Raw genomic sequence first — 24233 nt, 5'->3', positions numbered from 1 at the left:
ATATTTTGACTACAAACTTTATTTAAATTGGAAAATGAGTGACAAAGATGCAATGGAAGCGGAAGAAGAAAAGCCAAGGTCATGGTCATCACTAGCCCATGACACTAGATGACCCAAACTCAAATAAGGACAACCAAAAGTACCATGTGGAAAATCTAAATCGGTCAAGTGTACTTTTGAATTCTCTGGAAATGAAATCGTGTGATTGATAAATGAAATATTTCTTACGTTCAAACGTATATCTGTTAAAATATAGACCTAGCATTAAGAAGGGTGTCGTTTAAGAAAAAAGGAATAAAAGTTAGGAATTTCTAACATCAAAGAACAGATTCCAATTTCCCAAACGATAGAAAGTTTTATTAAGGAGTGCGCAATCAGTGCACGGATATCGTTTTATTTGTTTAGAAGTTAAAAGAGGAAAACGTGTATAGCCCACTGTTTAATCCATTTTAGTTTATTTTCATCAAGTAATGTTTAAAATTAAAGTCAAAGTATTTGACCCGAAAAAAAACCGTAAACGTTTACTGTCTGAAATGAATTCGAATCTAGCATTAACCTTGTTCGAGATAAACAATGAAAACTGACTGTTGCTCTTTTAATAAAGAATTTGTCAGAACCGATAAAACACACGTCTTCAAGGTTATCAGATTCTGATAAGGAAGTGTAGTGTACTTGTACTAAAATTACTTCTGGATATATATGGAATTAATAATTTCGATCAGGATTCCATAACTGAAGCTCAGTAGACACCGGTTTCAATCTAGCGAAATGTCAGTCAATTCAATTTACCAAAGCTAATTCCTTTGTGTTCAATCGACCGATAAATATAAAGTTAATTTCGCCTAAATTTTCGAACTTATTTTAAATTGGTTTGTGTATTAATTTTTTTAAATTTGCAAATAACATTTATAATGAAAATACGCAAAATATTGTGTAAGTGTGTGTGTTATATCGACGAGTTTAATTATTTAATCTCCCAAAATACATTAATCTCCCCCGCCCACCTTTTTAAATTGGCAAATAAATGCTGTGGTGAAACTGGGTAGAATACATTGTATTATGTTTTTTAAAAAAATACAATATGGGAGATTAGATAAAGTGTTGGCAGTTCTCACTATAATAGTTCAAAACTAGATAATGCAAAGGGGATTTGCTGAACATTTCAGCTTTTGAATTTGGCAGTTCTCACTATAATAGTTCATAGCTAGATAACGTAAAGGGAATTTATTGAAAATTTCAGTCAAATTGGTCCACTCTGAAACCGAGATTTTAGCGATTTAATTTTCGGCCTAGCCTCGATCGTCATTACTAAAGTCGGTACAATAAAAAAAACATACTCTCGGTTATCCATTTTTGGATTTAATCATCAGTGAGCGCCGAGCAGCAGATCGGATTCAAATGCGATGACATCGAGAGTTGATTATGGTCTAGTTAAGTTAATTAATGTCTAATTAATAATTCAGATAACATTTCAGGCCTAAAGAGAGACCTGCAATAAGAAGATTTAGCTCTTACATAATGCATGTTTAAATCGAAGGGAACAGTAAACAGTTTTATATCCATTAATATTACCTGATGCAAGGGGTAGAAAAATTGAAGATGTATAAATTGTATTTTTTAAATAAAGAAATTAAGGAAACAATGACCACATTAATAAATATAGATCACTTGATGCTATTGAAAGGAAATAATATGCAATGGGGTTTAACGTACTACTTTTCTACACGAACTAATAGCACACTGTATGGGACGGTGGGCGCAATACACCCCCCCCCCCCCCCCCACGACAGGACTCTTAGCCAAACAGTACAAGCTAGTTTTAGCGTTTAGTATAACTGTTGACAGACCAGACATTCTTGACTGACAAAATACGTCACTTGAAATGTATGCGCATAACAACAAAAATATTGTTTTACATTTTTTAAATAATATGTAAAGAAAAAAGGACGATGAGTACATATTTATATAGATAAGTGACAATAACACTAGCGATAAAAATAATGATATGGTGACAAAGTTGTACTCAAACTTTAAACAAACATCATTATCACTACATTCTTGAGAGAAGACAGCATACTACAAACTAATTGGCTTATTTTGAATATCACATTTTGTGTAAATTAGTTTGAAGAGTAATAACAGAGGACTTGACAGAACCCGGAAAAAATGTTTTACTTTTTCCATTAAGCAGGTATGAATTAAAGCTAGAATTTATTTGACAACCATTGAATTTTCAAGTGATTTTCGCCTTGACGTAAATACCAAAGACGGCTACGTCTCTCCCATTACGAACAATTAATGAAATCTAGAGGTCTCCTTGTCATTGGAAAAATGTAGCGTAACAAAAATTCTGTGTAATAAAGGTCATAGTATTAGAGATGATTTGGAATGCAATTTATGCGCTCAGAGGTTATCAGCAGTTTTAGCATTTATAAAATTCAATATTTACTGTTGTACTGAATGCATAATCATAAGATATAGTCTACAAGATCACGGTCCAATAATTTTAATATCTGTGCATCACGAAAACATAATACCATCCAGTGTCGCCTCAAATAGTGTAGGTGTGCGGCCTGGTTGGACAGGACTATAAGGAAAGCTGGCATTTCTTTAGATATTTCTTTTGTTCTTTATATTTTATCCCCAGTCCGGATGAATGACGAAATCGTGTGGAATTGGTTGATGCGATTTGGTATAATGGGAACTTATATTTGCGACGGGATCTATATCTCTATATGGCGGCAAGTGATGCCAAGTTGTGTGCATCCATCTTTTGGCGCGAGTTTCGGGTTCCTGCAGACGTAGATATTTCAACCTGGTATTGAGTTCCGGTGTACTTTTGCCAATTTCTTGTTTACTAAATACCAGAAGAAAACAAAATAGAAATGACATTAAGTAGAGCTTTGAAAACAAAAAAGTACAACGCATAAGAATTGTCTGTGCACCAGATTTACAATTGAAAAGGGAAAGTCGTCCTAACCCCTCTCTATATCGTCTAAATATCAAAGTTATTCACAAGACGTTAGAGATATCATTTAAAAGAAGCCATACTCACAAACAATACAAGGATATATTCCTCGACAGGACGGATCGTATATTTTACATATGGCCGAGGATAGACAAATGAGGGTAGGCCCATTTAGATATTTCTAACGATTCTGGTTATTTGCATGACTCAGGAATTAATGTATACTCTTCAAAAAAGGTAGGGGATATTGAAATGCAAATACCTATGCAGGTTGTGATATGATAAATAGTCATGGACACTTGACATGCTTTGAGAGTATGTTCACAGATGGAGAACTTATCGCCCCAACAGAACCACTGAGCTGTATGTGCGACACGCAATAGCGCCATACACGTGGGAGGGGTTCATTGTCAAAGTTGACACTTCAAGGAAGGGTTGATGAAAACTACCGCTTGCTGGTTTATCCTATCCATGTTTGCTTTCCTATCGGTTCTTGCATAAGATTTACTGTTTAGTGTATCTTTGATTTAGTGTGTTACGTTTAATTTGATCGGGAGACGTGTTTGTCGACACCAACGTCCACCGACAACACTGCAAGAATTGGCCGTGGTACTACAAGAGGAGTGGGTCAGACTGCCCCAAATCGTGATTGAACGGTTGATTAGGAGCATGCCACGACGAATTGCTGAATGTCTGATGATTGGTGGAGCAATTACTCATTATTAAGACCAAAATCAAAAACGTCCATTTTCACTTTTGACGGCGTATCTCTTTGCGAGTGAAATGGGGCCGTCAGATAAGCCGCCCATATGCACTGTTTATGTTCATATGTAGGCAATTGGTCTGTTATTAACATACACTGGTTACCTCAAATAAAAACAGCAGTGCATTTCCGCAGTTTTGTATTGTTTCTGAATATCCCCTACTTTTTTTAAAGAGTATATTAACCGGGATTTAAAATACCCTGTTTGGACCGGCTCTTATAAAGGTATTAACAGCGGTTACACCGGGGTGCAATACAATCGGATTGTTTGCAAAATTTAAAACTAATTATCCAGACATTCGCGAGCGACAGACGTTTTAAGTTTGATTTATTATCAATAAAAACAGTTGGTCAGTACTATGCGTTTTCGATATTTCGGTTGGTTACTGTTCTGCACTGAATGGGCTATTGAAGACGGGTATGCCTCATACACTGTGCATGAGAGAAATTGTGCTCGGACAGCGGCGCTACAGCCTACTCTTATTTCGAATTCACGGGGCTTCGATTTTTTTGTGCCATCCGAAGGACTAGACACTCGTAATTACATATTTCATTGGTAAGTGCGATAATGTCTCTTGCTAATTTACCTCTTCAATATTTTTATAATGCCATCAATTCTAACTTGTTTTTCTGTTTCCGGCAAATTATTATTATCTAACGTCGCGAAAAATTTTAATGCCATTCTTCTGTCTACAAAAAAAAAAAAAAAAAAAAAAAATTATATATACCATAAAAATAACTAGATGCTAAGACAAAATTTACATGGAAACTAAGATCTTTATCAATTTTAAATATTATTGGCTTAGGATAGGGTGCCCCACCATAAATAAATATCTCCAAATATCTCGACAATTACACCACAATATTTATATATATATATATACCAAGCCTTAAATAAGTTTCGCACATTTATAGCCACTAAATAAACGATCGTGTTGTACTTAATTTAACCATCGATAAATAATAGACTGAAAAATGGATACGAGTGACGGCCATAACATATGTTACTGCCCTTGTTTTGAGATTAGTCTCGCTTATCCAGTCTACCTACCATTCTCCGTCTGATTGACAGACCGGGATAATCAAGACTATTTTTTTTACGAAACATAACAGAAAGCTGGAACAAGAAATTGAATTTAGAAACAGGCAACTCAACAATTGTTTTAAGAACCTTGTAAAAGTAAAATGAAACCACTGCTAGTATCATGTTCTTGCCTAACCCGAGTGTTTCAGAGGTATTATTTGCACTAAATCAAAAGATGCCGCTCCTAACGGTATAGTTAATGATAAAGCAATTTAAAAAATAAAACGAACGTAATTTCTAATGGTGCTGTAAGAGAGAGAGAGGGAGAGAGAGAGGGGGGTTTAACGTCCACTCGACACAAAATAGTTAATTTCGGGACTAACACATGGTTCAATTATAATTCAATAATTCGCTTGCGCGTAGGGGTCTTTAGCAGTGGGAGGAAACCGGAGGACCCAGAGAAAACCCACGGGGTTGGACAGGCGACCCTACTCCTTGTCACGTACAACCGTGGAATCGAAACCCCGCCAGTTGACTCAATGACAGACCGTATGATACAGCGCCCATAATATGCTAACCATTCGGTCATCCCCCCCAAGCTACTGTAATAACCAAAAGGCTAAATATTAGTGCTATTCAGAATTGTCAACAATAGATTTTTTACGGCTGTAATAGTTGAAAGATGTGTAGAGAATTTCACGTGCGATGGCTATTTATAGACTCTTGTGCACATTCGCCGTGTCGAGTTCAACTTTCAATAGGGAAAATTGTCGCTGTATGGGGCATCCTACTTACATTGAGGACTATTGAAATGAAATACATAGAAATGATATGGAATGGAGTTTATTGCCCTATTTTTTTGTTCCACGCGGGCTGCTGAAGACGGGCATACATTGGTATCAGTGATTATCTAGGCATTGTGCACGATGCAGAGTTTACTTAATCTTTCCAGAACATGTGATGCAACTTCTCGTGTAATTGGACGAACTGGTTTAATGCGTTCGTTTTATATCATAAGGTCTGTGAATGAGTCAGATGGCGTGGTTTCGAGCCCACACTTATATGTGACAAGGAGTAGAGTCGCATGTTCAATATCATGAGTTTTCCTCAGGTACTCCAGTTTTCTCCCACAGCTAAACTCCCCTAGGCGTAAATAAATTATTGATATAAAATTGATCATGTTAGTCCCAAAATGACCTACTTTATGTAGAGTGGACGTTAAACCCCATTTCATCCCCGCGGATCAGTTTATTTATATATTCATTCAGATTTCCTAAAAAAAATTCGTTGGTTGTCCCTGGGGTTTACTCTTGGGACTACAATGTGGATGTTTTCTATAATTTAAAGCCAATCTCTCTTGTCATTTAGTTAAATGCCAATTCTAAAAATAGGCTACCATACCGTCGTCTGAAGCATTATTTAACCAGGTATCGACTAATGTTCTAGCTTCCGGTTCCAGGGTCTTCCGTAATTTACTTGTGATCTGATTTTCATAACCATTGGTTCGTAACACTTTCTCTATCGTCTTTTTAGTTGAATCTGTAGCCTTAACCTGAGTATTCCAAATATCGGCGGCTCCTGCTGGTGTCTGAAATAAAATTTAATTTCCGGTGTGTTAATCGGAGACGAATACCCCCGAAGGAATAGAACTGTCAAATGGCATTACCTAGTAACCCACATTTTGAAAACGATGAAATTTCTTCTGACATTTTGTTTAGTTAATGGAAGAAAATTTAAGTCTTAAATAAAGATAGTAAAATCTTTTCATTTTCTACATGAAAGAATTTTATACCCGTTTCAAAAAATCTATGAAGAACTTGACCTATTAGGTGTTGAAAAGATTTCTATTTACATAATGGACAGTCCTCGGTCATTATCCATCACATAAACAATCACTGCAAATTTAAAAACAATAACAAGTGCAAGTTTGCAAAAAGTTTACAAAATAAAACTAGACGGGCCGACAGAAGATAAACGCAGGTGAAGATAATATTAGTCCACATTATAATATTAACGGCGTATAAAAATATGAGTAATAGGCCTACCTGTTTGAACCCTCTAGCACTGTTTGCTGGCGTTCCTAAAGCCCGTGATGACGTTCTCCTAGCCTGCGATACTGGTCTCATGGTATTACGATTACTTAATGATATCTCGGGTACTATAAACAAAAGACAAAGATCATACACAATTTGTTTATCCATTAAGTCGATTTCCAGCTATTATTCATAAAACTACAACCCCCGAACCTTAAACATACATTATGCAAGAGCTAAATCTGCCTATCGCAGGTCATTCTTTAGGCCTGAAATGTTATCTTAATTATTACTTAGACATTAATTAACTTATCCAGACCATAATCACCTCTCGATGTCAACCCTAGCCTGCGATATTTACTGGATTAGGATCCCATTTGCTGCTCAACTTTCATTCATGATTTAATCATGAAATGGATAATCGAGACTATGTTTTTTATCGTACCGACTTTAGTAATATTGATCGAGGCAAGGCCGAAAATCTCAATCGCTAAAGTCTCGTTTCAGAGTGGATCAATTTAACTGAAATTTTCAGCAAATTCCATTTAAATTATCTAGTTTTTAACTATTATAGTGAGAACTCTTTATCTAATCTCCCATAATGTATCTTTAACACTCATCCCTACTTTTAACTTAAGTGTATTGACATATCAAAACCCACTTGCTACTCTACGGAAGCACTCGTGGTGCCTTGGTAGGTTCCGTGAACTCCGTCGTGCCTTAGGCTTAATAGATGATAGACCAGAGGCTCAGTGCGGGAGGGGGGGGGGGTTCCATCAAATGGGCACAAAACCAGACCCAACTTTTCAAGAGTAACATTTTGAGCGATCACATGATCGTAATATGTCGAGCGTGTGTCTGCAGTGATCATAGTATTGCTGTAGACACTTTGTGGTGGAAGCTAACTTCGTGTCAATGACCAACAGCAAAATTACCAACCATGTGATCTAAATACAAAGGTGCAACAGAATTTATTAGCTAGGTGAAAATGTCAAATAGATATATTTTGAAACTTACATGTGGATTGGCGAATCAAACGATCTGGTTCTTGTTGTGGTTTAGCTAATCTCGGCACTGCAGAAACAGACCTACCTTTAAAGAAATATACAATAATACAATTAGCTTACATTTTAAAATTCGCTTTAAATATCGATGTTTGGAGAACAGTGACAACAAACGGTCTGATTTGCTCTGTCTAATATAAGTATGCTAAGAGATGTATATAGAGGATAAACCGGGTTAAAGCAGTGTGATATGAGAGACATTCTTCCCTTACAGTGAGGCTACGGCCTACTCTTATTTCATTTTCCAATTGACAGGATCACATTAGCGGCTTGCCAATGCTTTATATGAAATGAAATGAAATGGGTTACCGTTGTGAGTAATGAGCAAAGTCGAGTGGTGGAAATGAATGAAATGAAATGGGGTTTAACGTCCTACTGTTCTGCTCCGACTGGGCTAATGAAAATGGACATATGCCATACAGTGTGTCATGGCATGGGGGGGGGGGGATTCCAACTGCCAACGGATATTTTACGTGCACAACAATGTGTACACGGGACCTCGGTTTTTCGTCCTTGTCAGTCCCTCCGTTCTGCACCACTGACAAAGGGAAACCACGCTGGAAAATCCCGATGAACTTTTTCGGCCAACATCGGGATCGAACCCGCGATCTCCATCCTAGCAAGCCAGCGTCTTACTCACTTAGCCACCGTGGATTATGCCAATGGTTTATACGTGACCACCGAAGAACTTGACATTGTCAAATCATTGGTGACATAATGTGTCAACTTTCTGTACCAATAAACAAAGAGCTACCTGGAGATGGAGTTTCTAAAATCCTAGCTGGTATCTTCCAATTCATAAACATCTATAAATACAATAATAATCATATTAGGGCACAAGGAAATCATCCTCGGTTACCCAGTGTACTCATTCCGTTCTACTCCACTATACCCTGGGTTAATCTATGGGGGGGGGGGGACACGTTATCCGCCCTTGATGATTGTGCTATTTTTATCGACCAATCCAATAAATTGTTATTTGAAAAAGGAAGTTGGCAAAGGTAAGTAACTCTCATCGGACAATGTTAGGAGTTGGCCTATTCTAAATGCGTAATTATTAACAACCAATTATATATTATGTTAATGAAGACCAGACGTTCAGAGAATAATGTAGGGTCATTGGTTTTATTTAGAATCGTTCGTTCGTTCCCGGAATTTTATGTCCAAGTGATAACGTTGACAAGTTATTGAGAATCAAATTGCCATGCATAAGTTCAATAATAATAAACATAACAGAATGACATATTTCAGACAAAGAACGAATAGTAATAATAATAACAAAAGTCAAACATATATATATATATATATTTGAAATCAAAAACACATACTACAGATTTTGATAATAAAATTAATTATAAATAAATTATAAATATATACATTATTTACATAAATCATTCAGTAAATGGACATGAATATGGTTATCTACCCTTATAAAAACGAAGGCGAAACGATTGGTTTGTAAACTGTTTTCCGATTGGTTCGTAGACTGTAGCTACATTCTAGGCCAGGGCAGATAATTTGAAATCGTGGAAACCCTATAGATTAACCCAGGGTATAGGGGAGTAGAACGGAATGAGTACACTGGGTAACCCAGGATGCAAGGAAATGTACATGTCTACAAATTAAAGTTCGTTATAGCCTAGTCACGATTTTATAGTTCTTAGTTTTCTTTTAGTGGCATGATTGGGACATAATCAAATAACACATTAATTCATCTATTTGTGTATATGATTGAGACCTAACAATGAAATATTTAAATGTAGTTTACAATATAGAGGCACAGTGCTTTGGAATTCTCTCCCATATTCACTTAAAAATATTAAAAATCTTCATTTATTTAAGAAAAATATCATCCTGTAGCCTATATTTAATATATCAACTACGTACATTATCTATCATATAACTTTTAGTTTTGAAGTTAAACTATTTAGCTTATCAATATATATTTGAATGTTTTGTGTGTGAGTATTTGTTAAGTGTCTTGTTCTGTTACTGTCTTTTTCATTTCTTTGTTATAAAGGGCAAAATTGTAAACAGGCTCTAAGGCTAATTTTTCACCTTTGAAAATAAAGATATTATTATTATTATTATTATAACGACTTGTGAAATCTTGCTCAAACGTCGCAATACCATAGTAATTGTTATCCATAAAAAGTGTGTTCATTGATTGATTAGTTCTTAGTTTATTGCGGTAAAAATGTACAACCAAAGTCTGTTTGTCATGTGGGCTTCTCAAATGAGAAGTAGTATCAGCTGTTTCAGAGGAATGTGTTAGCATGCCCTGCCTCGTGCAAGACATATGTCACTTATTATGGCTCAATAGCTTGACCCTGTCTTAGGTCGCAGTGGCGCGTGGTGTAAATTTTCAAAATTATAGTCTAGTTCGAATATTCTTAGAGAAAAAAAAAATAAATAAAAAAAAGTAAAATCGTCTAGTTCACATATTCTTAGAAAAAAAAAACAACAACATCATCAACAACAACACCCCCCCCCCCCCCAACAAAAAACAAAAACAAACAACAACAAAAAAACAAAACAAAACAACCCCCCCCCCCAAAAAAAAAAATAAGAGACCCCCGCAAAAAAAAAAAAAAAAAAAAAAAAAAAAAAAAAAAAAAAATAATAATAAAATAAAAAAAAAAATAAAAAAAATAAATAAAATCGTTTCTGATCAATTGCCGGATTGGGATAGAATCCATCTAGCGTAACAAACATAATAAAAAGTTAAAAGATATTTGCATAGATGATTTATTAAAAATTTTATATTTCTTTTAGATTTAGTTTTTATTTCTGTTCTTTATTTCAACTGAAAATAGAAGACCGTCAAATTTGGAATTCTTATTGATTGAAATGCAAGCTTGCAGTGTGAAAAGGTTTGATATTATGAGTATTTCACATAGAATTTAGATGAAATTAATCTTAAAATCTTTCTGGGATTTTGAACAAATTTCATTAGCGATTGGGATCTCTGATGGATATAAACAACCGTTGTAAATGACCAGCTATAAGTGAGGCCGATATATTTGGCGAAAAGTTTATATTAAACAATGTTATGTTACAATGTCCGTCTACTACGACTGTACGGACAGCTGTAAATCTAATTATATTTATTTAGAATTGTCTTATTGCTATAAATTATTAATTGCCATCGTCTGGTTATAATACTGTCTGATTTACAGTAGGAAATTACTTCTTGTTTGTTTGGTTTTTAATGTTCGATCCACAAATTTGATACAACAGTAGGGTGCCCCACCATAAATAAATATCTCCAAAGGCTCAATACCACTCTTGTTGTAACTGAATAATATATCCCAATCTTTATTCTGGTCAACAAATTGTACTATTTTACATTATTCCAATTAATTGATGATACAAATTTCGTCTTAACACACCTAATTTAAAAAATTTGAAAAATTAAACTAAATTATTTCAAATGTGACTTGGATTTAAAAATATTTTTGAACCCTCTGGACAAGTAAAATAGGATTTAATGGATAATTTACACAACAGGTAGGACATTAACACATCTAGTACTTAGAATAAGGCTATTATTTTATTTTCTGGAGCTGTCAAGCCAACAAGAGTGTTATTGTCCCTTTAAAAGGGCTAAACAAGCCAGGGCCCTTATTCCTGAATAAGGGCCCAGGTCCATCACATGGATATTAAACGTTAAACATGATATGTAATATTTTAATGAAAAAGTGTTATGTTATTAAAGCACATCTGATTATGACAATAATATTGCTTGTGCAGTAAAAAAACATAATTATTATTACTTTAATATGCATAACGATGGCGACGTGAAAGGAATAGAAGCAATGACCACAGCGTAAATTAAGATTGGTCAATTTGAATAATGTTTTGGACCAAAACTGGTTTAATAAAAGCATTTTTAATTGGGTATGGTCAAAAATACTTTATTGGACTTATATTTTGGCACATTGCGGCTTTGGTAATTTTAAGCCCCTGTGTTGATATGTTTAATGGAAAGCGGTTTACCTGAAAGAGAACTTTTTAAAAACAAGAAAAAAAAGTAATTACAGCATGCAAAGAAACTTCCTTTTGGTCAATCTATTATTTATGCTTTGTAATTGGCTTCATGGTTGTTTTAGCTTTTTAGGCAGATGTAGAAATAATGAAAAACAAAATCTCTCCTGGTACGTTTTTCTAAATTTAATTTTGATATATAATTGAATTACAGTATTTTAGTATTCTTTTTATCTCCTGTCACTCACGCAAACCCATTTTTCTATCTACAAATAATTTGAAGCTAATCATTACGCTGTGTTTGTTTTATCTATCTCCCTTTGAAAATAAACCCACATGGCTCGACTTTTTCTAGGGTTTAAATACATGGCTTGGATTACTCCACTTTATCTTAGCCTTAAATTATTTCTTTATAGGGCGCGATCATTACAATAATGGCGGCAAACCAATCTACCAATCAAAAACTTGCGATACAGAAAATTCCGCGAATTCATTTTAAAGTTTTGATTTTCGATATACCTGAATGACTTTCTAATCGGGGTTAAAGGTAAATATGCTGTCATTACTGCCGGAAAATGCGCTCTTCTTTAACTTATCTGCAGATGTTAATGGATTTCTCAACAGAATACCCACAACGGATGAAATACATAAATGGCAACAATGCTTTTGCGTAACTTAAAGGAGGCAAGTCTTTAAATCAATATCATCTAGTCTTCAATTTAAATCAACATTGATGGCGTTATCTTACCGTGAAAAGATGGGTTTCTGATATTCAAAACAAGATGACAATTTTAAAATTGGCACGCGAATCGCGTTCCAGAATGCTTTCAAGCGCCATTTGTAATGAAGCCACTCGGCGTACAAGGCTAACTATACCCCACTGGAGAATACTACCGATGTAGACTGGAGTAACCTGTCGACAAAGCTTGTCATTCAGATTGGACTCTTCGCGTATTTCGCCGAACATAGCTGATTAGAAATTACAGTAACGATTGAATGTTAAATCAGTTTGTATACATTTATATTACATTATTATATGCGTTGTGCCAAAATTAAGAATCATTGTACTTTTTTATGTATATTCATAAGACGTTGACTCGCTAACCTGGAGGGCCCGTGTTCAATCCCGGCTTGGTTCTCTTTTGTCAGTGGTGCAGGACGGAGTGCCTGGCGAGAAACAACGTATAGTCGTTCGGATGATACGAAACAGAACCCTTGACAGTTGGACTTCGATATCTCTCACAGGGGCGCACAACTGACGGGGTAAGGGGGGATGGGAGCATCCCCCAAAGCTTAGTCCAGGCGAGTGGGCCTTTTTTATTCGGGAAAATGGGCCTATTTGCCGGAGTCTCTTACACATTCAATAAAACCAAAATAAGGCCTACACAAGCAATATTATTGTCATAATCAGATGTGCTTTGATAACATAACACTTTTTCATTAAAATATTACATATCATGTTTAACGTTTAATATCCATGTGATGGACCTGGGCCCTTATTCAGGAAAACTTAAACTAAGAAAAAATCGAAATTTTAAGAAATACTGCAATTTGATTGGCTGACCAGTAAAATCAATTTGCATATATCCAATGAAGTTGCAGTATTTCTTAAAATTTCGGTTGTAACTTAGTTTAAGTTTTCGTGAATAAGGGCCCTGGCTTGTTTAGCCCTTTTAAAGGGACAATAACACTCTTGTTGGCTTGACAGCTCCAGAAAATAAAATAATAGCCTTATTCTAAGTACTAGATGTGTTAATGTCCTACCTGTTGTGTAAATTATCCATTAAATCCTATTTTACTTGTCCAGAGGGTTCAAAAATATTTTTAAATCCAAGTCACATTTGAAATAATTTAGTTTAATTTTTCAAATTTTTTAAATTAGGTGTGTTAAGACGAAATTTGTATCATCAATTAATTGGAATAATGTAAAATAGTACAATTTGTTGACCAGAATAAAGATTGGGATATATTATTCAGTTACAACAAGAGTGGTATTGAGCCTTTAAGGGCAAAAGCAAAAGGGCAAAACAAGCCAGGTCCCTCACATGGATTAGCTTTAGACAAGTTCGTTCGTGGGGCCTAACGTCCGCTTCAACCGAGGGTGATATCACCGTGAGACAAGCTGCGATTTGGTTTTAATTATATTGGATTGCACAGAAAGTCTGACACGCATCCTTTGGTGAACTATTACAATTGGTTTAACCGGAGTTCAGGGTAAATGTGGTGTAATGTTTAACTCGGGTTAACATGGTGTAGCATGGTCTAACTCCATGCTAACCCAACTTCACACCCCACACCCCGTGTTTGAAATATATCCGAGTTAAGGTATGTAGTGTTGAGATTGTGTTAAATATCAGTCTATTTACACAGCACATCTGTGTTACCCAGACACTAACTAATTTTATCACGGTTAAGCTACCCCCTGCAGACTGAATTAGGGGTGTAATTGGAAATAACATGGGCCTGGTGGTGTTCAACGTAGGATAAACTGCTAGTTTCTAATATTCCTTTCTAGATTTATGTCAATAGTTCTGTTTGAATAAATTGTTACAAATTGGGCTCGATAAAATATATAAAATTTGTGTTTAAAATTTTAAAATAAAAAAGTATCTAACAAGTTATCGACCTTATAAAGATAACTCTAACTTTTATCCCTAGGGTATCTACAAATATTTATTCCAATCCTTGGGGTAAATACATACAGGATTATTTATTTAATACAAAGCCATGGATAATATTTAACCAAATTGTTTAATATTTTAATCCTCCAATATGCTTCATTAAATTTACAAAATAAAAAACTGTAAAGCAAAGTGAGGTTGACTTTGATGTCAAAACGAAAGTAAATGTAATTAAAGCGGAACTTGATGAATCCATCAATGACATGTATTTGAGTTATTCAAATATTATTATTTGAAACATTGACAAGTAAAATGGAATACATATTTAAAAACGATGGATGTACGTGTGTGTACATAAACGAATTTACACATGTTTGTTCATTTATATTTATTGTGACATTTATATCTATGTAACAAGTCCCTGTGTATCGATCTTACCTTTCTGTACTATTTTTTTTATTTTAAACTGTTCCTTATACAGCGATCTACGACAATACTGGTTTAATGAAGCGATATTATATTTATAATTCTCACAAAAGCAAAATAATGACAGATTTATATACCTAATGAATATTCTACCGCGACGATGTGCTACGATTTCTGACACACGCTTACTTAAGGCGTAGAAAGAAACTTTTAAACTGATATCGAGGGGAGGGGGGGGGGGCTACAACTCGACGAGAGATTGTAATTATTGTAAATACTCAATCTTTATCCGTTTCGTATGAATTCTTTAATTTGTGTATGTTAAATGGTGACATATAGATTCTGACATCCCACGTTATCAGTCCTAAACAAGATGACAGGAGCAAAAGTACGGTTACTACAGTTTTATATCAAGCTGGATACATAGATTACAAGCATAGATAAAAAATAATGTCATTCTGTCGATCTCTGGATCCCAACAAACTCTCTGGTGATCTAAAGAATTACCCAGCAAGCATTGTATATGCCTTGACTTTTGCTATCTATTATTTAATTGGTCAAATATGACGTAATTAATTATGATGATTGGTTACTAAGCCTAATGAACACATGACTAAGCTAAATATGGAATGTAATATTCCACACAAAAGTGTAATAGACAATAGAATTTATCTTTGTCCTTAGACCCCAATGTCCTGTTATTGTCACAATATTTCATAAACAATTAAATTTGCGTTTTAAAATAAACTCATATCATAACTAATATACTGACAAAGGAGATTAATTAGTAAATGCCATAATATTATTATACATATGTGTTCTTTTGCACAAATCCCGTCATCCATATTACTACACATTACTAAATAGTATACTAATTTTTGAATGTGGCGGTCAAACAGGGCAGAGATCTTTGAATTTACACAAAGGGAAGGGTTAAATCAGAGGGACACAGACCACCATTAATTATCCTCAATCGGTTTCTTTTATCGATAAAGCCCCCCCCCCCCCCACCACCACCACTCAAACTCTACCAATTTGCACGGAGTATCGGATCGAAGAGTAGAGTTTTAATTCACATATTGTGCCAAGTTTTGGCGAAAATTCATGTTTACAGAGTTAAGAGGTTGTTAGTGTGTTACGTTGAAAGGTAGGACTGGTAGTTAGGCCTACATTTTATTGGTAGCCGGTGCATTCGTACTTGAAGATCCCCATGGTGAACCTCATACATTGTTTTAAACTAGACATGACCACATACTGCTACATTTGTCAACCTAACAAAATGTGGGGGCAATTTAGAGCCGGCGAAAGAGATGATAATAAACATTAATGTTAATGCGGAAATATGGTGATCTGTGGCCAGACAGAAGGAAAGACAATTTAGGACTAGATAATCCCCGAGTAATTGGGCTTACGCTCGGTCAACTCAATAAACCGTCTAGTGTGGATAAGTTCCATGCAATGTCAGTTATTTTCTTTACTAATTATTGATCTGTTCAAGTTAGCTAATAAATTTTATAGTCCGTCCAACATAGGTGTAATGTCAGGCCATGACCAAACGAGGTATTGCGATTGCTTAACTCCGTTAGGGTTCAACGTCAGACTTTCCTGCACCGACTGGGCTAATGAAGATGGATGTACTTCACGTGTGATTGAAGTTTTTGCCCAAACAGTTTCACTACGGCCTACTATTATTTCGAATTCCAACAGCCAATGGTCATTTACCTGCACGGGACATCGATTTCTCGTCCCATCCGAACTACTAGAATCTGTCCTTGTCGGGTCGATGGTCCTGAACCCACTGACAATGGAAAACCACGCTAGAAAAGTCCATGGAGGAACTTTGCCGAAGAACACTCGGGTATCCCTGGGGTATAACCCTGTACAAGTGTAACGAAGTATGTAACTCCGTTTACTCGAAAATGTGGTCGTAATTTGCTTTAACTCATCAAGCAAGAACCACACCCCGTGTTCTCCCATTTTAGAATATAGAGGTATAAGCAAAGACGTTTCTCTTAATATTATAGTGCTTTTCTATATGACGGCACTAAATGAGAAGTGGTATCGAATGTTCTAGAATAAGCAAGGTTGTACTGGCAACCATGTCAAAACAATACAATACAGTCGATAACTACTTTTCGACCCTCGAACTAATTAGCCCCGTAGGAACCAAAAATATGGTTTGGGATGTTCTAGAAAGATCTGTGCTGGGGTTACCTCTTAGGCCTCTAGATCCACGGGGCCGATCACTAAGGTGTATAATATTTTGTCATACACCGAACTGTATAGTCTTAACGAAACATTATTTAAGATTTAAATAAAGAGCTGAACGTTCTTGCTATAGTAATTCACAAATAGATAATGCAAAATTAATATATTGAAAATTGTATTCAAATTACTTTATTCTGAGCGAAGTTATCAATGTTTGTAGTTTTGACAAGGTGTGTGCATTGGTTATTTATTATCGTTACCACGATGCTGGTTATTCGAGACTTTGCACGCATCTCCATTTTCAAAATTAAGTCATCAAATGGCGAACCGATCCAATCTACTTACAATCGGAGTCATCCGATGACATCGAGAGTTAATTATGGTCTTGTCATATTAATACATGTCTAATTCTAAGCCTAAAGAAATACATATAATAGACAGATTAAGCTCTTGAATGATATCCCCATAAACACAACCATCATCAGCGGCTTTGATCAATTGCGCACTTTCATCTTCCTCTAGTCGTGAGAGTGGGGGATTGGGAGGGGCCTCATAAGTGGAATAGCCAAGGACCACTCTTCATCTAAATCCGTCACTGACCCTGACAACAACACCTCGAACGCTTGACCGTTGATCCCCGGCAGATATTCGGAAAGATTATCCGCTTGTTTCGTGTCTGAGAATCGAGATGGATTAAGTGGATTATCCCTATGTAACATTATTTGTTAGCAAACAAGCATAACACTTTCTTACCTTGTCTTGTCTTATTCATAACCTCCTACAGACTCATAAACATTTCCTATGGTGTAATCAATAAACTATAAACTACACAAACATTTTAAAGTCTAAATCTAGACAGCTATCTTTACCGTAGCTATGGAGAAAACACTTGAGTATGATAATATTCAATTTCCTGTGTTATCCGTCTTGATAATCCTGTCAAGATTCGCGAACATAATGAGCATTTTATTTTGATTTGATTTGATTTTTTTTTATCTATGAAGAAAATTGAATGATTAAATTAATATTTATGGACACATATGTTGTTGGTTAAGTATTTAATAATTATATTATTTTTACTTGACACTCATAGTCTCGAATATTGTGTTTTAAATCTATATTTAGACATAGGTTTATTTTGGCAGATTAACAGGCAAGTCGTGTAATATACATGTGCAAGATTCATATTACACAGGTATGGATTAGTGATATAAGTATATACAATAGATATACTATACCGTTAATTCATTGTTAATCAAACATTCAATTGAAAGAGATTTTCCTTATTTATATGGGTTGAGAAGGCTTGTTTAGATAATAATTTAAACAATCAAATAAAACAGTTTAGGTTAGGTACCATCTTGACTTCGATGTTCTGAGTCAGAAACTAGTTATACTTTAGTTGCCTGTTAAGTCCTAAGACAGAAAAAGAAAGTAATATGAACTTTAGATGACAATATCTTATGTTAAGATTGATGGATTTTAGTGTGTTTAAACCAATATGGTTTTTAATAAGATTTCTTTTTAATGTGTATTGACTGAAAGTCTATATGTGGTATTTAATCTGGAATAAAGACCAGCAAACATTGTGAGGCGTACTGTCTACTGTCTGTAGGTGCCGATTTCTTTGTTTATCGTACAGTCAATTTTAATCAGTTTTAGAATTTATTTGCGTTGACCAAGTAAAATACTAAAGCCCACTATTATAATATGATGTCGTTATTCTATTGTTTATAGGGTTTATACCCAACCATATTCCTAATCCAACATAATGCCCCCCCCCCCCAATTCCCATACCCCCTTTAAGTTAAATAGTTTTCTAACGTAGCTTCCTTGAAATTTTTAGCATATTCCCTTTACATTATCTAGTTTTTAACTATTATAGTGATAACTGCCAGCTCTTTCACTAATCTTCCATAATGTATCTTTAACTTTAACGTAGTTGTACCTGCCCATTTTCTAATAACCAATATTCATTTCTAAAGTGCAGTGTCCTACATCAGTAGAGGAACGGGCATCAACTTTTCGTCAACACAGTCTGAGACTTACATGTGGTTATTTTTTTTAAGATCACGCAAGGAATGGTAGTAAGAACCTCGCTTTTTTCGTTACATCCAAAGACTAGACAACATTTGTCAGCCCACGAGCACTACCTCGGACAAGTAGGAACCGGTCTTGAACAATCTCCGGATACCCCTCGCGTCGGCCCACGTCGGGCCTCGAAATGAAATGAAGTGAGTTTTAACGCCCTATTGTTCTACATCGACTGGGATAATGAATACGGGCATATGTCATACAGTGTGCTATGAGTGAAATTTTGCACGGATAGCGGTGCTAATGCCTACTTTTATTTCAAATTCCAATTGTCAAGGGTTCTTTTACGTGCACACCAATGTGTACACGGGACCTAGGTTTGTCGTCCTATCCGAGTGGTGATACGTTGTCCATCATCAGCCCCTCCCCCTTTCCTACACCACTGACAAGGTGGCACCACGACGGAAAATCCAAATGGACTTCACCCCCACCCGCTTTCCCCTGTCCCTATAAGTTATAACTATTATATGAACTCACCTGTGCTGTATCTAGACCACCCGAAAACATGATATCTTGTACCGTTTCTCTCTTTGGTTCAAAATGCTGCAAAAAATGGAACACAATTATCATAAAGTGTTACTTGCATTATGTTTTAAAAAAAGTTTTGAATTCTTGGATAATGCCTGTTACGAAAGTCTGTTACATGAATCGCAATCTTAAGAAAATCTAAAGATCAGAAAAAGCGTCGAAAACAGCCAGTGCATTATGTTACAGGTCAGTGATCAGACAGAATAACATGTAAATAGGAGAATATTTAATGTAGTTGAATTTATTGTTCTTGTGAAACGTAAAGGCTGTGAGGTATTAACAAAAATGGCGCTATCATGGAGCTTTTAGCTAAATTTTGGGTGTCTTATAAATGAATAAATGATTAAAAATTATTAAAGTGACATTACGATAGAGTTAAGTTTGCTTATTGGCGGGTGTTTTTTTCTGGCTTATAAATTATTATCTAGACATTTATCCACATGGTAAGCCCATAATCAACTCTCTAGATCATCATCGTATGGCTCAGATATTTACTGGATTGGACAATGTCCTCCGTGACTGCGTTAAACCCTAATATAGCCGACCAAGTCGACATTTTCACTGACGTGAAAAGATAGATAATCGACCGAGACTTCGTTTATTATCGTGACAATGGTACTTGACAATCCAGAATATACACTTTGGGCAAAGTTCCCGCCTACCAACGTTCGGTAAGTCCAATTGTCGGAGCTTTAAATGTGTTCGACCCGAACGACTAGATGCTATCCCTTGCAAGTCCCCCCCACCCGCCTCCCACCTGCCCTTAAAGCGCAAAAGTCTAGGTTATGTACACTTACAGCCTTAACAGTTCAATAGCAAATAATTTTTAGATGATTGTGTTGTACTTTAAGTTAGATGTTTGTGTTGTACTTTAAGTTAGATGTTTGTGTAGTTAGATGTTTGTGTTGTACTTTAAGTTAGATGTTTGTTTCGTACTTTAAGTTAAATGCTTGTGTTGCACTTTAAATTATATGCTTTTGTTGTAATTTAAGTTAAATGCCTGTAAAACATCTGAAATATCGCCCCTTTAAGCCTGTTGTTACCAAAGTATATGGTTATATTGTTTTATAAGAACACCACTCACCTTTTGATACTCATGTTTTTTATCTTCGTCTTTAAACTCAATTTTATAAATGGTGTCGTATTTCTTGTACGATCGTCTGGAGCAAGCTGTTTTAGGCGGGAAAAGTTCTGCACTGTTGCCGTTGATCAAGCGAAGTTTACGAGCCATCCAGTTTCCTGACGGAATTTTATATTCTTCGTCCATATCCGCCATTTGAAATGTTTATCAGTTGAAAATTAATTTAAATTATTAAACAATGCTCATGTTTCACTGCATCAGCTAAACACTACTGATTCTTAGGGTGTCAGCTACTTGTTTCAAATGTAACTGTTTGGTTTAACGTCCGCTTTACAAATAAGTGATATCGAACATAAGCTAAAACAATACACTGGTATCCAAGTACCAGGGGGATTAGACATGCGTATTCAACAGCAACGCGGTTGTAAAGCGCCACGCTTCTAAGCGCCTATTGTTATTTTGTTATAGTTATGCTAGCTTTACGGCTGAACACCCCCAGCCTTAATTCAGATCAAATGATTAAATGTGTCTATAACGTGTAATTGAATATAAAAACGTGTATACTTGTCGAGGGATTATCGTGTTATTAGTGGATTACTCGGATTACATTCCTTTTATTCTTATAAACCAGACATGTTTAGATTTTGTGTAATTAATTACAATGTTCTCATAAATATAATTAATATAAAGGCCTTTAATTATAGTTAATAGAACCAACGGTTGCCATGCAAGATAGGCCCACATTTTGCAAGAGATGGACAGAGGAAAAACTAAAAAAAAAGAAAGAGATTTTGTGTACAATCAGGAGCCATAATCCAGGAAGTTACTGTCCGATATGTACGAATATAGAAAGGCGCAAAAATCTTTTGGATATAAACATATATTTTAAGTTTCATCAAGATCGGATAAAAACTGTGACTTCTAGAGGGTCCACAACCTTGATATTACATACTTTTTGCGTACAAGTAGCAGCCATTTTGTCATTAGTGTGTAAGGGTGATATATCTAAACAGTTTTTTAAATCAGATAAAAATTGTGACCTCTAGAGGTTCCACAAGCTAAAAAACGCGATTTTTCGTACAGTCAGGGGTCATAATCCAGGAAGTTACGGTCTGATATGCGCGAATTTCGAGAGGAACCTAGATCTTTGGGTTATAAACATACATTTCAAGTTTCATCAAATCGAATTAAAATTTGTCACTACTAGAGGGTCCACCACCTTGGTATTACATACTTTTGGACTACATGTATTTGCGTATAAGGAGCGGCCATTTCGGTCAGATTTATACCAAATTCAAACTCAGCCTTCACCGAATTGTAACGGTCATACATTGAAATTGTTTTTAAAAATGAATACAAACTGTAACTTCTAGAGGGTCCATAATCTAAAAATGTGATTTTTCAAACAATGAGGGGCCATAATCCAAGAAGTTACATTTCGATATGCGCGATTATCGAAAGGAACCGAGATCTTTGTGATATTAACATACATTTAAAGTTTAAGTTTCATCGAAATCGAATAAAAAATGTGACTTCTAGAGGGTCCACAACATTGGTATTACATACTTTTAGACTATTTGCATACAAGGAGGAACCATTTTATCCCACAGTTTGATAGTGATATGTTTAAACGTGTTTTAAAATCGGATAAAAATTGTGAACTCTAGAGGGTCCACAAGCTAAAATTGGATTTTTTGTACAATCGGGGGCCATAATCCAGGAAGTTACGATCCGATATGCGTGAATATCGAAAGGAACAGAGATCTTGGGGATATAAACATATATTTCAAGTTTTATCAAAATCGGACAAAAATTGTGACCTGTAGCAGGTTCACGAACTTGCTATTACATAGTTGTACACTATTTGGGTTCAAGAAGCGGCCATTTTAACGGACAGTTTCGGATCGATTTTTACGAAATTCGAACTCAGTCATCACCAGGGTAAAACGGCGATATGTTTAAACGACTTTCAAAATCGGATAAAAATTGTGAACTATAGAGGGTCCACAAGCTAAAATCGCGATTTTTTCGTACAATCCAGTTTCAATATGCGCGAATATCGAAAGGAACAGAGATCTTTGGGACATAAACACATGTTTTAAGTTTCTTCAAAATCAGATCCAAACTGTGACCTCTAGAGGGTCAACAACTTTGATATTACGCATACTTTAACACTATTTGCATACCTAGAGCGGTCATCTTATCCGAGAGGTTCGGTCCGACTTTCGCGAAATTCGAACCAAATCATCATTATGGTGTAACAGTAATATATTTGAACGTTGTTTTTTTTTAAATCGTATAAAAATTGTGACCTTTAGGTCGGCCCCAAGCTTAAACGCGATTTTTCGTACAATCAGGGGCCATAATCCAGGAACCGAGATCTTTGGGTTATAAACATACATTTCAAGTCTCATCTAAATCGGATAAAAGTTGTGATCTCTAGAGTGTCCACAAGCTAAAAATGTGATTTTTCGTGCAAACATGGGCCAGTAATCCATGAAGTTTTGACCCAATACATGCCAGTATCGAAAGGAACCGAAATCTTTGGGAGGTAAACCGATATTTTAAGTTTCGTCAAAATCGGATAAGAATTGTGACCTGTAGAGTGTCCACAAACAGATTGTGTACGGGCGTCCAGACGGACAGGAGCGACGACCATATACGTCTACATGAAAATGTGGGCGTATAAAACTTAGCCTTAAGACGGTGGTCTCTCCAATCATAAAATGAACCCCAGGAAAGAGTGAGAGAGAGTTTTATGTCCACTCGCCACGCACTGGGTTATGTCGGGACTAACCTGGTTCAATTATATTTAAATAATTCGCGTGCGCGTAGGGGTCTTTAGATATGAGAGGTAACCGGAAGACCTGGAAAAAACCCTCGGGGTTGGATAGGCGACCCTACTCCTTGTCAAGTACAAGAGGAGAATCGATTCGATTCGAAACCACTCCACTTGACTCAATGACAGACCTTATGATGTTACGCGAGCAAGGACCAAAATATATCTAAATGTGCTGTATAACCATTAATCTCTATTAACCGACTTGTGTTCTAAAAGGTTCGTTTATTTCGTTTCACACATACCGTTTCCGCGTATCTATAATTGTTCGTAAGTTTGTTAAAAAAAAACCTTCTAGATGTTGGTAATTGTGAAAGATGAAATGGAAAGAGGTTTACGTCCCACTTTTCTGAACCTAAAGAGAGAGAGAGAGCGTTCAATCAACAGAAATTAGATCATATTCTTTGGGGCTAAATATGGGATATTTCAATTCAATAGCAGACTGGGTGTTAAGTCCTGCAACTACAAATTGTTTTTGGCAGTATTTACAGCACAGGTTAGACAGGCCCAGATGAAGTTACACTCATGGGTCTAGCGCCGCAATGGGCGGAGTCTGTGATCCCCACATGTGACGTAGGCGATCGCGATCGCTCGTGT

General features: G+C 35.7%; 1 protein-coding gene across 1 annotated transcript; it reads right to left on the bottom strand.

The window, feature by feature from the left end:
• Positions 1-1925: 1925 nt before the first annotated feature.
• LOC126819945 (uncharacterized) lies at positions 1926-24207 on the bottom strand. Its single transcript, XM_050548051.2, has 8 exons — positions 20801-24207; positions 19666-19731; positions 8607-8658; positions 7806-7880; positions 6801-6913; positions 6157-6343; positions 4319-4421; positions 1926-2857 (listed from the first exon to the last, which is right to left on the bottom strand). Exons 1-8 carry the CDS (start codon positions 20990-20992, stop codon positions 2638-2640), a joined length of 1008 nt encoding a protein of 335 aa, XP_050404008.1. The 5' UTR covers positions 20993-24207; the 3' UTR covers positions 1926-2637.
• Between the last annotated feature and the right edge of the window lie 26 nt (positions 24208-24233).

The sequence above is a fragment of the Patella vulgata genome, chromosome 1 (genome assembly GCF_932274485.2).
Source record: "Patella vulgata chromosome 1, xgPatVulg1.2, whole genome shotgun sequence".
NCBI lineage: Eukaryota > Metazoa > Mollusca > Gastropoda > Patellidae > Patella > Patella vulgata.
Note: the sequence above shows the minus strand (reverse complement) of the source record. Positions and strands in the feature narration are given on the sequence as shown.